Source organism: Protomyctophum bolini, assembly GCF_963924005.1.
Source record: "Protomyctophum bolini genome assembly, chromosome: 13".
Classification (NCBI taxonomy): domain Eukaryota; kingdom Metazoa; phylum Chordata; class Actinopteri; order Myctophiformes; family Myctophidae; genus Protomyctophum; species Protomyctophum bolini.
Window position 1 is genome coordinate 36,515,389 of NC_137874.1, and position 15,081 is coordinate 36,530,469.

Genomic DNA, 15,081 nt, shown 5'->3' on the forward strand with positions numbered 1-15,081 from the left:
GGTGCCCTCGGGGTAGTCTGACAGAATAACACTCGGCTTTTTAAACTTTGTGATTTATTTTAATGAACAGCCTTTGCATTCCCACTTCGCTCCCTCCATGGCTCCTCTCAGCACATCATCACTGCAGTGCTTGCGTCCCTTATTATAACTACTCAGGAGCTGTCCCAATTCCATCAGCAGCCAGTCACTCTGATGATTAGTACAGGCCGCTGGTGGCCTGGAGGTCACACTGTTGTTTGTGGGGAGTCGTCTGAAATAGCACTCAGCTGCATGTGTTTAACTAAACAGACTGGCGATGTGACAACTTGACTGGCTGCCAAACTGGGTGTTACTGGAGACATTTGAAAGCAGCTTCCTACTAATATTTTTAAACAATAATAGACCATCAAACATTAGGAACATGCTTGATGCTGCAACAGTGATGTCAAATAAAAGATAGAACACGCCCTAATTTTACAGCCAAGCATACTGCAGACCAATCTAATAATGATTGTTCTTCTGTAAATTAGCCTATCACCTCTGTGTCATTATGTGTCAGGAAAGACAATTATTTCAGGAAATAGAATTTTCGACATGGCTCAAAATGACACACTGCACTAGCTGCACTGATATGAGGTGGGTTTAGTCATTTCCACCTATAATGCAAGCAAGTAGAAGCTGACACCAAATCATCCTGGATTACTGGTAACCTGGCATGTCGCTGCTTCTGTCAACATACAATGCTGGATAACATCTGCAGCTGCAAGAATCTGCAAATATATACTTGCTGGAAGCAGGGGGGAAACAGTTTGACAGTGATGCAATGTAGTTGTGAACCGTGAGGAAAGTTTACCGTAAGGCGTAAGGCAAACCGTACTGGAATGAATGGCAGCCACAAGAAAAAACATGCTGCTGTTAAAATAGCTACATTTAAATATGTGGTAGGTTTTGAGGATAATGTTAATGCACATACAATGACAGCGATTTATCTGCTAGTTATGGAGTTATCTCACTGTTAGTGTTAAGACATTTTTAACTGTTTGTTTTCTTCTTTTTTCCATGTAAAATAGACTAAGCACAATAGTGATGGGATGTATACATCATATCTACCCGACTTAAATTATACGTCATTTTACACATTTTTGAAATGTGCTACCATTCAACCATAGGTCTGGTATTCTAGGTCACTTTGATAATGTTCCTTCAATTACCATTAAACATAGACCTCTAAAAGTCAAATACATTTTCCCCTTGCTTGCAGATACTGTACTAGCTAAGTATTACTCGCCTGATGGGTATTCTACACCTATATCTACAAGCTATACCTAATTAGAAAATTGTGGGATATATACGGTGAAGATTGGACTATAGCTAGGACAAAGAATTGTGCTGAAAAGATTCTGGAGGGACCTGTGTGGGTCCTGATGGAGTCATGTGATTATGCAGCCTGTAGCCCTGGTAGTCTGAATTACAGAAGCAAGAAGGCCTCAGGGTAGGTTCCCCAGTTCAGTTCCCCAGTTAATCACGTAAGCCCTATTTTATAATTTGGATGTTCAGAAATGGCAATATATACTGTACAGTACAAGCTCAAAATTGTCACATTGTGACTGAGATTGTAGTTCTGCTATTTTCAAAGAAATGTGAAAAGAATAAATTGTGCGTGCGTGCGTGCGTGCAATAGGAATGCCAGATTTAAAGTGGTTAAGCCAAGCCCGAGACAAAGAAGCCCACGGACATCACATCACCAATGCAGTGCAGTGAAACTGCAAATTTAACAAGGCAAGCAAAACAACAATGAGCTATTTCCATTTTGGAAAAGCAAGCTAAAGCAAAACTCTCCTAACTCATACTAATGCACACAAACACATTGCAAGCAAACTGCATGCAAACACATCTGATTTGTGCATTCTTTATGCACAATAACCACTTATGCCCTTTTTTCCTCTGCCATACGACGATTACTGAAAGAAGATTTACAAGCTCATAACAAATTGCTATGCGATGTGTGGTACTGCTATTTTCGAACATTTTGAATTTGTCTGAAAACATTTGGAGAACAGATCTACATTTTTGGCTATAATGACATCAGGGACATGAAAGTGAAAGTGGTTAACCATAATGGGCTTTTCACATGGGAAGTGACTAATTAGTTTTCAATGAGAGGCGAGTGTTCAGCGTGGGCAAAATGACAGGCAGTGACAAGCAGACAAGAGACAATTGTCATGTGCTTTTGTATGTGACGCATTACGTTGAAACACGTCTATTAACATGAGGAATACTCATACCGATCCAAGTGAGAACGTTGGTGTTGTGTTGGGTGTTGCTCCTCATGTTTATTTTTCCGCAATTTACGCATAGTCGCATACGTTGCATTATATAGATATTCCACTATAGGTTCTTAGCTATCCACTATGATTCTTTCTTGATGACTATTTTTATGTATTTGATGTATTCCAATGTTTTGTTCTTGCTTACTGTAAATCAATCTGGATTAAGAGTGTCTGCTAAATGCCTAAATTGTAATTGTAAATTGAAATCCCTAAACCTTTTCCAGGACATTGGTTAAAAACCAGAAACAGCATGTTCTCCCCGTGTCCCCTAGGGTAGGTACCCTCACAAAAACATGCAGTAATCCTGGTCTCTAAACTGCCTTCCCCTGGCCAGCATGGGGCGCCTGATGGAGGGGAAAGGAACTGGTTGGAATAACGTGTTCCTTCCACTCGCTATGTCCAACCAGTGAAACTCCCATCTGTCAGGTGTAAATGGGTTACAAAATCGTGGGATAAAAATGATATATATATTTTAAAAAAGAAAACAGAAACATGAAACAGTGGGTGCAAAGAAACAGAGAGTTGGTGCTAATGAAATGTTATTCAACAAAGAGAATGCAGGTGGGAATAAACCCCACACAAAAATAAGAATGGCTTTTATCCATCGATCCATAGGTTACAGAGAAGGTAGGAGGCATGTTTTCCCTTTCATTTTCTGTGTCTATCAGGCCCAGCTCAAGCCAAACACACATCCAGAGTGTGTGAGGGGTCAGTGCTGGTCACACCAGGCACATATACAGCTATAACTCTCTATGGCATGAGTTCACGGACAGGTTGAGCAAAGAATCACAGGGGGAAAGGAAACGTCCCTTACTCAACTCTCGCCACACACAAGTCATTAGGTCACCTTTTCCCTCAAGGCTCTCATTTAAAAAAACATTCACCCGTTCAGGTCCATTTGGTTTGAGTTACAATTGGATAAATTAACACTGAGGATTTTCCTGTGTAGGAAAAACACTGATCTATTCTACTGTACATGACTTTAATACTCTATTCATGCCCTAACGCTAGCGTTCCGGGCACCTACAGTAGGGTCCTAATGCAGCCTGACTGGTTCCAGTCCTGTTCATGACGAATGTATGTCTCTCTCCCCTCTTATTCTATCAACAAATCACACCCGTGTGAAGTGAGTGGTGCAACGTGTGGGGGTCCCCAGACCCAGACCCACAGGAACGTGCCCAGGGGGCCGGGCCGGTTCCAGCGTGCCGCCCCGCGTCCGAAACAGTTGAGAAATGACATAGTTACCGTGTGGGGGTCCCTCTACTGTACCCTCTACTGTACTGTACTGTCACTGTACTGGCACACCCGAAATCATCATATATACAGTTAATATGTGTGTGTTTGTTAGGTTGCGCACAGGTGGAGAAAAACAACCATGCTGTTTTCGTGCCACCCAGCAAGCCACCCACACACATAGCTCCGTAAGGGAGAGGTTGCAGTGCACCACTCAAAAAGACAAAGCCCCAAAAATAGCAAAAAAGAAAAAAGAAAAGAAAACCTCTATTCAATCAATCAAATCAATGTTCTGGTCTGAGTCAGACCAGAACATTGGAAGGAAGTAGTCAGACCGTCTGTTCTACTTGTGTCCAATGTGTGCAAATGGATGTGTGTGTGTCTGTGTGTGTGTGTGTGTGTGTGTGTGTGTGTGTGTGTGTGTGTGTGTGTGTGTGTGTGTGTGTGTGAGACGTGTGTGCGTGACTGTGTGTGTGTGTGTGTGTGTGTGTGTGTGTCTGACTACTTCCAATGTGTGTGTGTGTGTGTGTGTGTGTGTGTGTGTGTGTGTGTGTGTGTGTGTGTGTGTGTGTGTGTGTGTGTGTGTGTGTGTGACGTGTGCGTGCATCTTATTCATGGCAAGAATTCAGCTCAGTTTAGCACATAATGAAAACGTGAATAGCCCAGAGCCTCTCTCTCCCTGTGTGGGGGAGAAAGCTGGCTGGGAGCGGACTGTAGCTCTCCAAATCTAAACAGAGATGGGAGAGAGTCAGCTAGGTTAAAATCCTGCACTCTTTCTCACAGTCCCTGGAGCACCGCTGGCCCATAACTCCAACAGGTCACCTAAACAGGTCTTCTCGTGGATGGTATACACCCAAACTGTATGCATGAACACAAATAACACAAATAAATGATCCTTCTTTCACTCTCACTCTAGTCTAGTCCTCTCTCTCAATCTCTCTCCAGATAGATACGAGCATGCGCACACGCACACACACGCAAACAAACATGTTTCCGTGAAATAGGTAATGTCATGTTTCTCTGATGATGATGGATGGTGGTCTCACTTCTTACATATATGGGCGGTGCTCTAAGTGTGACCCACCCCCACCGCACCCCCCCCCCCCCACCCCCCCCCACCCACACACACACACACACACACACACACACTCATCATAAAACACAGTGATACCTTCCCCCTTTCACAAACACGCACCTCAAGGGGCCTACACAATACTACACCTCATTTAGCCCCAACACTGTTCTCTCCAGAGACCATTATTCAAAAGGCTGATGGATATCAAAAACAAAAAATCTGGTTTAATGGTTAATTCCTTTTTACAATCATTCGCCAATAAGATTTTTAAAACCCCAGTTGGAGTAATATCCACCTCGAGATCATAATCCTGGTCACTACAAAGTGACAGCATTGGGTTACCACAGGCCTTAGGCACACACACACACGCACACATGCGCGCGCGCACACACACACACACGCGAGCGCACACACACACACACACACAGCAAAATCCATTAAAAACATAATTCAGCTAAAAAAATCGAATCGGCAAAATGACACATGCCCTCCACAGCAGCGGCCATGGTTGGATTCCCACTCCCAGCTGTGGTCCCTCCGGCTTAGCCGGGCACGCTGTGCACGTTATGCTGAAACTCCTCGCTGTCAGATGAAAAAGAAGCAACTGGTGACTCCATGTATATCAGAGGAGGTGGGTGGTTATCTAACAGTCGGGGTAAGCAGCAGCAACCTGGACTGCAAGTCACAGGCGGAATTGGCAGCAACTAAACGGTCCCAAAATGGATCAGGAAAACACAGAAACTAGCTGACAAACTGAAGAGAAACAAGACTTTGACTTACATGCTACTTCTAGGGAGGCATTCCGGCTTACGGCCTCCCCCAGGTAGTTGCGGGCCACACACACGTAGCTGCCGTCGTCGGGTTTGCTGCGTCGTCCGTGGACGATGCGCAGGAAGAAGAGGGAGCCGCTGGGCAGCAACATGCGGTGAGAGCGCGGGTTGTCCCGGTCCGTCTCCACGCGCTCCCCGTCTTTGTACCACTCCACCGTGGGGGGAGGACGGCCCTCCGCCTTACAGTTGAGGGTGGCCGGCTCCCCTTTGGACACGATGAGGTCAGAGGGGTGTTCCACGATGCGGGGAGGGGAGTCCTCCTGGCGAACACGAGATCCTGTGATGGAAGAACGGATATGGTTTCAGAGAGACCTGCAGATCCAGACACCCATAATGTCCTCCGAAATGATAATCCCACAAAGATATCAACTACGAAAACAACTCTAAAGCTGCATGGAATTATTGATCAACAGCAGATCTAGAAATGAATCTCATCTCTGATTGCAACAGTATTGTAGCTGTATATATCCTACTGTACAGTACATACACAATATACTGTATTACAGTCCACTGTACAGTAATGTATGTACACAGTAAAAGCCCTATGACATCAGTTATGAAAAACAGATTATCACACATATCACTAAGATGAGAGCCCAACATGACTGTTCTGTGTATATGACAAATGTCATCATGATACACAGGTTTTTATATTAATAGACCCATTCGTTTTTTCTCATTTTTATTAGTTGAGTTGATATCAAATATAATGTCTCAGTGGGTTAATGCTATACTGCATTTTCAGTACATTTTTAATGTGTATTTGTCTCCACTTCCTCTGAGATCTCTCTCTCTCTCTCTCTCTCTCTCTAAATGTATACATGTATTTTGCCGTGAGCACCGGTGTCCTCAAGACAGTAAGACCCACAGCAGCTCACATTGGGAAACACATGCTTGATGCCATTACCCACTTCCACCCTCCACTGCCTCCAACCTCCAACCTCTAATCTAGAACCTTATCCATCAGCATCTTATAATTCATTCATTGCATTACTCCCAGGCTGACAAATGGAATATAACAACACTCTTACGTATTTCTGTGCAAGGGAATTACATAAACACATCATGGGCTGTAATATTGATTACTATGGCCCATTAATTATTTCTGCAATACCACATGAAAAGTGTTTGAGTATGTTACTGCCCTGTATTTGCTTTTTTTCTCGCTGGTGATGAATGCAACCACGAATATATATGAAGAAGAAGTGTAAAAATGATGTAAATAAAGACAAAATGAGGTCATTAAAACAAAATGTCAACCCCTATGGACATATTTATATGAGGACGTGAGCATCCACTTCCTCATAGTCGATTTCCATTCCTGCCTAGAGTTAATTTAATTAAATGAAACTAAACTTGTGATCAAACAGTCATCAACAACCTTTTTTTGCCTTGAGGATGAAAACGATTATGGTCAATTTCATTAACTGAAATGGCAATTTTTCACAACATTCAACAGTAAAATATTCAGTGTTCATTTATCCATTTGTAACTGAGAGTGTACAAATGTATCAGAGTTAAATGAACACTATATTCCTTGATTCTCCAACCTTTCTCACACAAGACACCATTGGCTGGTACAGAGACTTGATTCTGAAACAAACTGTTTGGAAACATATGGCCTGAAAGTTGGCAAGGTTTTTATCCTGAAATCAGGTATGCATAACAGCCCAGCGCTTCCATTTCTAGACCCACAGAGCGGGACACTATTATATTGAAAATGTGATATTTATACAGTTTTATGCCCCCGACAATCCAAGCAGTCCAATTAGTATTTGTGCACATGCGTAGAACTCTGAATGCTAGACACTGGAGAATGAGTTTCTGAATCTGAGACGTTTGCAATAACTACATCTTGGAACTGCTCACCTGCAGATATGAAAGAAAACTGACGTGTTGCACTTGAACGGGACTTTCTTATTCAGACCTTTATCATAGGAAATTAGGAATAAATACATAGATAACTCCCTGGGCCTATCATCACCCCAAACCACAGTGAAACGTTTTTTCTTCTAAACAGCACAAAATCAATGACATAATCGACCAATAACTATTTGTACTGTATTGTTCCAAAAAGAGGTGTGCCACATGACCTCTAAGGAAATAACTAAACATCTGAACAATATCGGAGGAGACTTATCAGCTAAAAAACGATAAAAGCAACCAAGATAAATGTGTGAAAAGCTCATAGGTTTGCCAAGAAGATTGCCATCCATAAAAAACAGACATTGATGTCCGTCCAGAACATAAGCTTCTTTGAAAACAAACTCACAACAACAAAATGCTAATTTTTAAACTGTAAACTCATTTTTAGCTAAGTGAGTTGACAATAAAATAAAACTTCTCTCTAGATTGCCAATATTCATTGCAATTAGCTATAACTTCTCTCCAACGTACAGCAATACACTATACCCACCCAGAGAGGTATGTGCCTGGGAGTAAAAATGTACAGTACACTTGACAGAAATTGAGCAGCAGTCAAGTACAGTGAAAATGAAACTACATGAAAACAGTACCTCCTACGCTCTGACTGTCACATCAATTTAGGCTTATATCATCCCAGTTCCATACTTGAGCAATTTAACTGGCAGCTTTCAGGCCAAGTTCATCATTCCATCATTAATAATTGGCTCTTTGTTGGCCAATTAAGAATGACTAAAGAAATATAATATACTATATACAGTGTGCATAATGGAACATTAACGTTACTGTGCTTAGATTTAAAGCTATTAAGTCTATCCATATATAACTGTCACATTTCCTATTAATATGCATGAGATTGGTTTCTAGACTGACAGTCCTCCTCAAACAATAACTTAAATCCTTCCAGTCAGGCGGGTGTCCAATATTTTGAATTTCCACAACTTCTGGAATGCCTCCATTAAGCAGGTGTCCATCATTATAATGAGTGGAGCTGGTACTGCCTGCCTATGGGCACATAACATACTATAGTGAGAGAACCTACTGTATGCTTCAAATTTATTTAAATAGATCCCATTACCAAATGACATATTGTTAAAGAAAGAAAAAGAAGAAGAAAAAGGGAGGGAATAATCATGAAGAACATTATTATCCCGAGTAAATTTGAATTCAAACATAAAGCATGAAAATATTCTGGGAATAAAATAATTATGCTGTGTGTACTAGTGATCGACCGATAATCGGCCACGGCCGATTATCGGCTTCGATATTCATGTTTTTTATTAATATCGGTATCGGTGGTAAAAGTTAATAATCGAAAAAAAACGGCCGATTATTATATTTTGTCATAAATGCGCAAAAAAGTACAACAACCACTCCACTCTCATTGAAAATCCGGTAGAGTACGGTTGTAAGGAGATGTATATAGCTTAGCTGCGTGTCTAACACGAGTAGACACACACAGAGCACAGCACGCTCTGCCTGCTCCCCCCTCCCTCCCAGTTCCACACACACGGAGTAAAAAGAGAGAGGACCAGGGCTAGAAGGAGTAATACTAACCTTGTAACCATAAACATTGCTGTTTTCATCTTGCATTAACAAAAATAAAATCCACACTGAGAGGGACAGAAGGTGTAACAGTGGTAGACCTACATTAGCCAAAGCTAGCTCCTATGCTAACGCTGCAAACTTACAGCAGATGTAAACGGTTCTTTGATTGTGTGTGTGTGTGTGTGTGTGTGTGCGCGCGCGAGCGTGCCCACATGCTGCGTGTGTGTGCGCGCGTGCGCGCGCGCGCGTGCCCACATGCTGCGCGTGTGTGTGTGTGTGTGTGTGTGTGCGTGTGTGTGTGTGTGTGTGTGTGTGCGTGTGTGTGCGTGCATGCATGCGAGCCAACTGAATGTTTTCTAAAAGGACAACTTTTCCCCCCCATCCTGACCAGCCTATTATTATTATTATTGCATTTTGGCTATGTGCAATAACTAACTGCAAGCCAATGAAGAATGAACCAATCAGTAGCATTGTCAATATTTGTATTTAGTTGACAATAATGTAACGGTAGGCCAGTGTTTTGAGACATACAAGGCTATTGTCTTGTATTGCTATAAAATTATGATCTTGAAAGTGGCAAATTTCAGTGGTGGAGTAAAAACAACAAGGTCACATGGCTTTGGGGAGTTTGGGCAGCAGATCTACAAGCTCTCAACATGTCATGCTGCAATGTGCTGTGGGCTTGTAGATCACCAATTTGGATAAATAAACTGATTATTTTTCCCTGATTTCTTTTTAGATAAATGTTTTAAGCCTGTGCCTGCACTTCATACAGCACTATGTTCCATATTCTGCTACAGTACATGTTTGCACTAAATTAAAGCTGCATTTGATGGGGGGGGGGGGTTGTTACTGAAAACGATGTTGGTGCTTCTTGCACTAACTTTTTATAAGCAATAAATGTTCTCCAATGCATTTAAAGGAATTTTTGTGTTAGAATTTAGTTACTGTAAAAAAAATTTTTTTAACTTAAATTAATATCGGTCATAATATCGGCTATCGGGCTTTTTGATTCTCCACTAATCGGTGATCGGAAATATCGGCCAAAAACCATATCGGTCGATCACTAGTGTGTACCTCAAGCTTACCTTGAGGAAGACAACACTATTATTCGTGGGCCGGTGGACCCTCTATTTATTTGTCAGCACTCGTTCCTTTTGACATACAAGCTGCATGCTCGTCTAAGCTAATGTCAACACAGAAAAGTCTACCATGTCCTTGCAGCTACAGGGGCAATAAAGTAAGGATTTGACCGACACTAGTAATCGATCTTTTTCATCTCAATAGCACTGAGCCCACTGTATTTGCTTTATATCAGTGGAGAAAAGTCCAGGGACAAAGAAAGGGTGGAGTCACAGCAATCACAGTTGATGACTTAAGATGATGTGGGGGGGGGGGGGGTAAAGAAAATCACCAGAAGACTATTGCTATGTCCAGACGAGGACGTATTCTGCGTTACCCGGGCAAGTGAGTGCTGCAGGTGTCATTTTGGCGGTGTCAGTTTGATTTTGCATTGTAACTGTTCCTTCAGCTATGATAGTGTAGTCGTGCATACAAATGAAAACCTTGGCTTGGAAAGGAGTGTGATTTAGAGCACTATAGCAAGACGCTAAATACTCTCCTCCTCATACTTGTAGATGCTGTGTGGAGTTACATTTGCAGGCCCATCGACCAGAGCCCACTGCACTGTATCCATCTACTGACTCTCAGAGGACATGTTCTTCACTTTGTTTAGACATAGACAACATTGCCTTAGCAAGACAATAAAACAGGGGATGTCTTCACAATGCAGCTAGAATGTATAGTAGGTGCATTTACACATAATACTGTAAGGGTGGATACTGTACTGTATATGTGTAACCTGCTGACAGTGCTTTCTACCGCTGTCAAGTTTCACTGGATACATAAGCATATTGTCCATGGATCATTAGAGCTTTTAGATATAGGACATAAGGTCTACCATCTGCCTCTGTCAGCAACTTCATGAGCTAGTAGCTACAGTCAGAGACAACAATTATAACCGACTAGCAGACGTCCAGACATATAGTGACACCCCCCACCCCCCAACACACACACGCACGCACGAACACACACACACGCACACACGCACACACACACACACACACACACACACACACACACAGACACACATAGAAAAAAAGTTAATGTGACTATGTCAAGTTGTCAACCATTAATATCGTTCAACAGGCTAGGCAAGTGAAAACGTGCTGCAAAACAATAGGCTAGCTGATGAAATGATGGGGAACTTATAGCCTACAGTGGTACAGTAGTCAATATAGGTTTGTTAGGCTTCAGTCAGTTAGGAGGAACCTATTGAATGAATGCACAACCAGAAAGCACAGTCTACTCTATCTCAATGTGACTTCGAATCGAATTGACCAGCTATATGCATGGATAGTCCGGTGTACAATTAGCCACGCTTTTGCAACAAACAAAACACAATAATTCATGAAAAACACATACAAAAATATGTGGTTATAGCCTACCCACCGTTATGGCGCACTTGACGCACGCGGCACGCTGCATGCAGCCGCACTGAGCTGAGCTGGCACGAGTAATTGCTTTAAATATGCTTTTTAGATTTAGAATGAGTTTAAGTGTTATTTGCCTTAATGAGAATTTTGAGAAACAATATTGTCCATAAGTAATTTTAATCACGTGCATTTGGAAACTTACCGTTTGTTTGGGTATACAGCAGTCCACAGAGAAACACGAACCGTAGGGGACCCATACTGGCATATTGGCCCCGAAAGCTTATCGGCACATGAATTCCTCTTTTCCCCAAAAAAGCAACCTCCCTTCAAATTGCGCGACTACGCGACTTTTATGGTTTCAAGACAAGTTAATGCACACGAAAACAACTGGACTGCATCAACGCGCCGAGCGAGACCATTCGCTACACATGTCCATTCAGCTTATCCAAGAGCGCGCCCGTGGAGCAGTGCGACCGTCGAACACGTTGGGATTGTTCTGCGCCGTCTGCAGTCGCTAATTGTAACAATTACCGCCGACTTTCATCAAATATTCCAGTTACTACTGCTATGCCACACCGACCTGGCCGTCTTCTCATTTTGTTTACCGCGTCCGACTGCAAGGAAACGCATCCATCCTGATGCGGGACAAGTTGCGAGCCGAAGGTGCAAGGATTCAATCAGAGGTGATAGCTGCAGCTGCACAGTGCAGCGCAGCCCCTCCTCTTTATTCCACTGCCCCGGGAGAACAATATATCACATATCACTCATTCAGGTACCACACTAATTCCGCATAACCGTATAATAATGATCGATTTCGTGAGTAGAGAGGCTATTTATTTTCTTTCGTATCCCAAGTTAATAGAAAGAACATAGGCTATAATTTGCCTGAAAGCCTATCATTTCAACATCTGTTGGAATCAAACTCATTGTGTTGTTGACAGTTTTGTTGTAGCATCCAGAGTAGGCTACAGGCTGCATTAGAATGCCATCATCATTTTTTTTTAAATCCATCACATTGAATGATGTGGTGACTGCAGGTGACAGCAGAAATCTCAAAACGGTAACCACATTGCCCAATGTGATGGATGAAGCTTTGCTTTAAGTTTCTCCAACAATAGTTGATGATGATGGTGCTCGTATGATGACGACTAATGTTATTAAAATGATGACCTCGATGCACCCAGATTTAAAAATCAATGCACTTATGCGAGGGAGGCATGCGGCCATTTAATATAATTGACATTTGTACTTTATCTTTTAGTTTTTCCACATAATTGAAAATCAGGTAATGTTTGTCATGCATGCTGGTGCTTTTACAGATGTGTCTCGATCTCCACCTCCACTATACTTCTGAGTGCACTTTCCTCACAGGAAAAGATTGGAGTAGATAAATATTGGATTAGTTCTGTTCTCAATACCAAGGTTGCTCTTAATGGGGAAATGTCCCTGTTACACAGGCAGTTACTCTTTCTCTATCAGCTGTGTTACATTCTGCATTAGACATTGCTGGCAATGTTATGGTTCTCTCTCTCTCTCTCACACACACACACACACACACACACACACACACACACACACACACACACACACACACACACACACACACACACACACACACACACACACACACACACAGAGAGTGAGAGAGATAGCACGAGTGGAAGTGAGAGTGATAATGTAGGACTTTCTAACATACATTTTCAGTTTATTTAATATTTAAATCAGAGACAGAATAACAAATGTAATATTAGCCTATGGTGAGTAGGCCCACAAGAAAACAAACATTCCATAGATTGCACACTAACAAAACTCAGGTTTTGCATACATGTGCTCATTTTATTTCTGAAATGAGCTCTTTGAATTGAAAGGTGTACAGCCGTGAAGAAATTACACTTCATTTCTGCTCATTGCCTGCAGGGTGCTTAGCCTGCCCACTCGTCAATACGGGTCAATATTGTCAATAGCATTATAAATGCAGTGCATTGCCATGAGATGAGAATGAGATGGGCTTGTATCAGGCACTATTGATTCAGGGAGTGAAATTAAACCATTTTTGGCCTGACATCCAGAGGAGTAGATCGAATGATAATTGTGGATGATGACTACATCCAAACTGCATTACAGAGGTGCAAAATGAACAAAATCACTTTAACTTGCGTGGATCTATCTCACTCATCAAAGGAGGACAGTTTTCCTACTCTTATCGTATAGCACCACAATGCCATTGTGTTATCAAGCCATTGTACATGCCTTTATTGCCTTCAATATACAGTAACTCGGGACAAGGCCACTAGCATATTCATCCATAAGAGGAACCTTTCTGCATTTAGTGAACAGAATGATTAATTTCCTTTACTGATGATGATGATGATGGTGACGACGATGACCATTTTTATTATTATTACTACTACTACTACTACTGTGGTCAGCTACGTATGTGGTATGTAGGCATGTCCTCAGTGGTCCCTAATTGGCTGTTGATGTACAGTATGTATGTATGTATGTATGTCTGTCTAAACACGTGAATCTTTTTACAATGACGTTGTTTTTTAGAAAGGAAGCCATTGAGGGTTAAAATGGGTCTTAATGCTTCCAACTCGAGTAGAATTATTAATGTGTGTCAAGTGTCCATGACAAAGAAAATATATGATGTGGAGACAATAAAGACTATTATTATCATTATTATTGAAGGTGGTAACAGTCCATTTGCTCAATACAATATTTCGGGGGCATATTTAGAATGTGTGCAGGCTTGGGTATGTTGAATCTAGTTTGCAATTAATGAGGATTTAGTTGACACAATGAAATAAAATGTTGATAGTATCCAGTGTGGGGCAGATGGCCTGTCACAGCCAGATTTGGGAGAGCAGCAGCTTTGTTTTTGCGAGGAAAGCGGTAAAATGAGACTTTCGTAGTTGTTTTCGTCTCAGATTTAGTCCGACGGAGCGTCACAGTATAACTCTATGGGGACACAAAAGCGACACAAAAGTAGGACCCGGAAGTATCTCTGGAGGGGGCGCTCACGTCACGGTTAAAATACTGAACATCCCAAATTCCTACCTCTCTTTCTGCCACTTATATATAACGGGTGACCCCTGTGGCACATCTGTTATACAATCACAGCGCAGAATGGCACACCTTCCAGCCAATCACAGCGCACACTGTGTGGACAATTCCGTCCTCAAATTTTGAGCATGGAATATTTTGAGGACATTCAATTATTATTGAGAGTTGTGACCATAGGTCACAGATTACTATGAAAGCCTGCAAAACCTGTCCCGTCCGTCATTCAGTCACGCCTCCATATATGGTTGTCAGTCCATTACGCCTTGTGACATCACGCGCCTCCATTATGGTTGTCAGTCCATTATGCCTCGTGACATCATGCCTCGTGACACCACCATATATGGCCGTCAGTCCATCACGCCCATATATGTCCGTCTCCATATATGAAGATGATAACACTGACCTCATACCTGTCCATTCAATCTCTAAACGCCACAAAGTTATTAGTGCAGCTGCCCCCGGCAGCCGGCGACAGGCCCGAAAATTAAGGCCCGGCCCTACCTGGGCCCTCATCAAACCCTGTACACTCAAGATACTGCCCCCGCTGCCACCCGCTTTCCATATATGGAGCTCTGACCTGTTCTGACATTCCATGTGTTGAT

General features: G+C 42.2%; 1 protein-coding gene across 1 annotated transcript in view; it reads right to left on the reverse strand.

Annotated features, from left to right (window-relative positions):
• The window catches only part of LOC308326709 (roundabout homolog 2-like), a 106,373-nt gene extending 94,688 nt beyond the window's left edge, over nucleotides 1-11,685 (reverse strand). Inside the window, exons 1-2 of the mRNA XM_080779705.1 lie at nucleotides 11,616-11,685; nucleotides 5,398-5,724 (exon numbers count right to left, since the gene is read on the reverse strand). Of these exons, the coding sequence (XP_080635831.1) occupies nucleotides 5,398-5,724; nucleotides 11,616-11,670 (382 nt within the window). The 5' untranslated portion in view covers nucleotides 11,671-11,685. The remainder of the gene's footprint in view (nucleotides 1-5,397; nucleotides 5,725-11,615) is intronic.
• Between the last annotated feature and the right edge of the window lie 3,396 nt (nucleotides 11,686-15,081).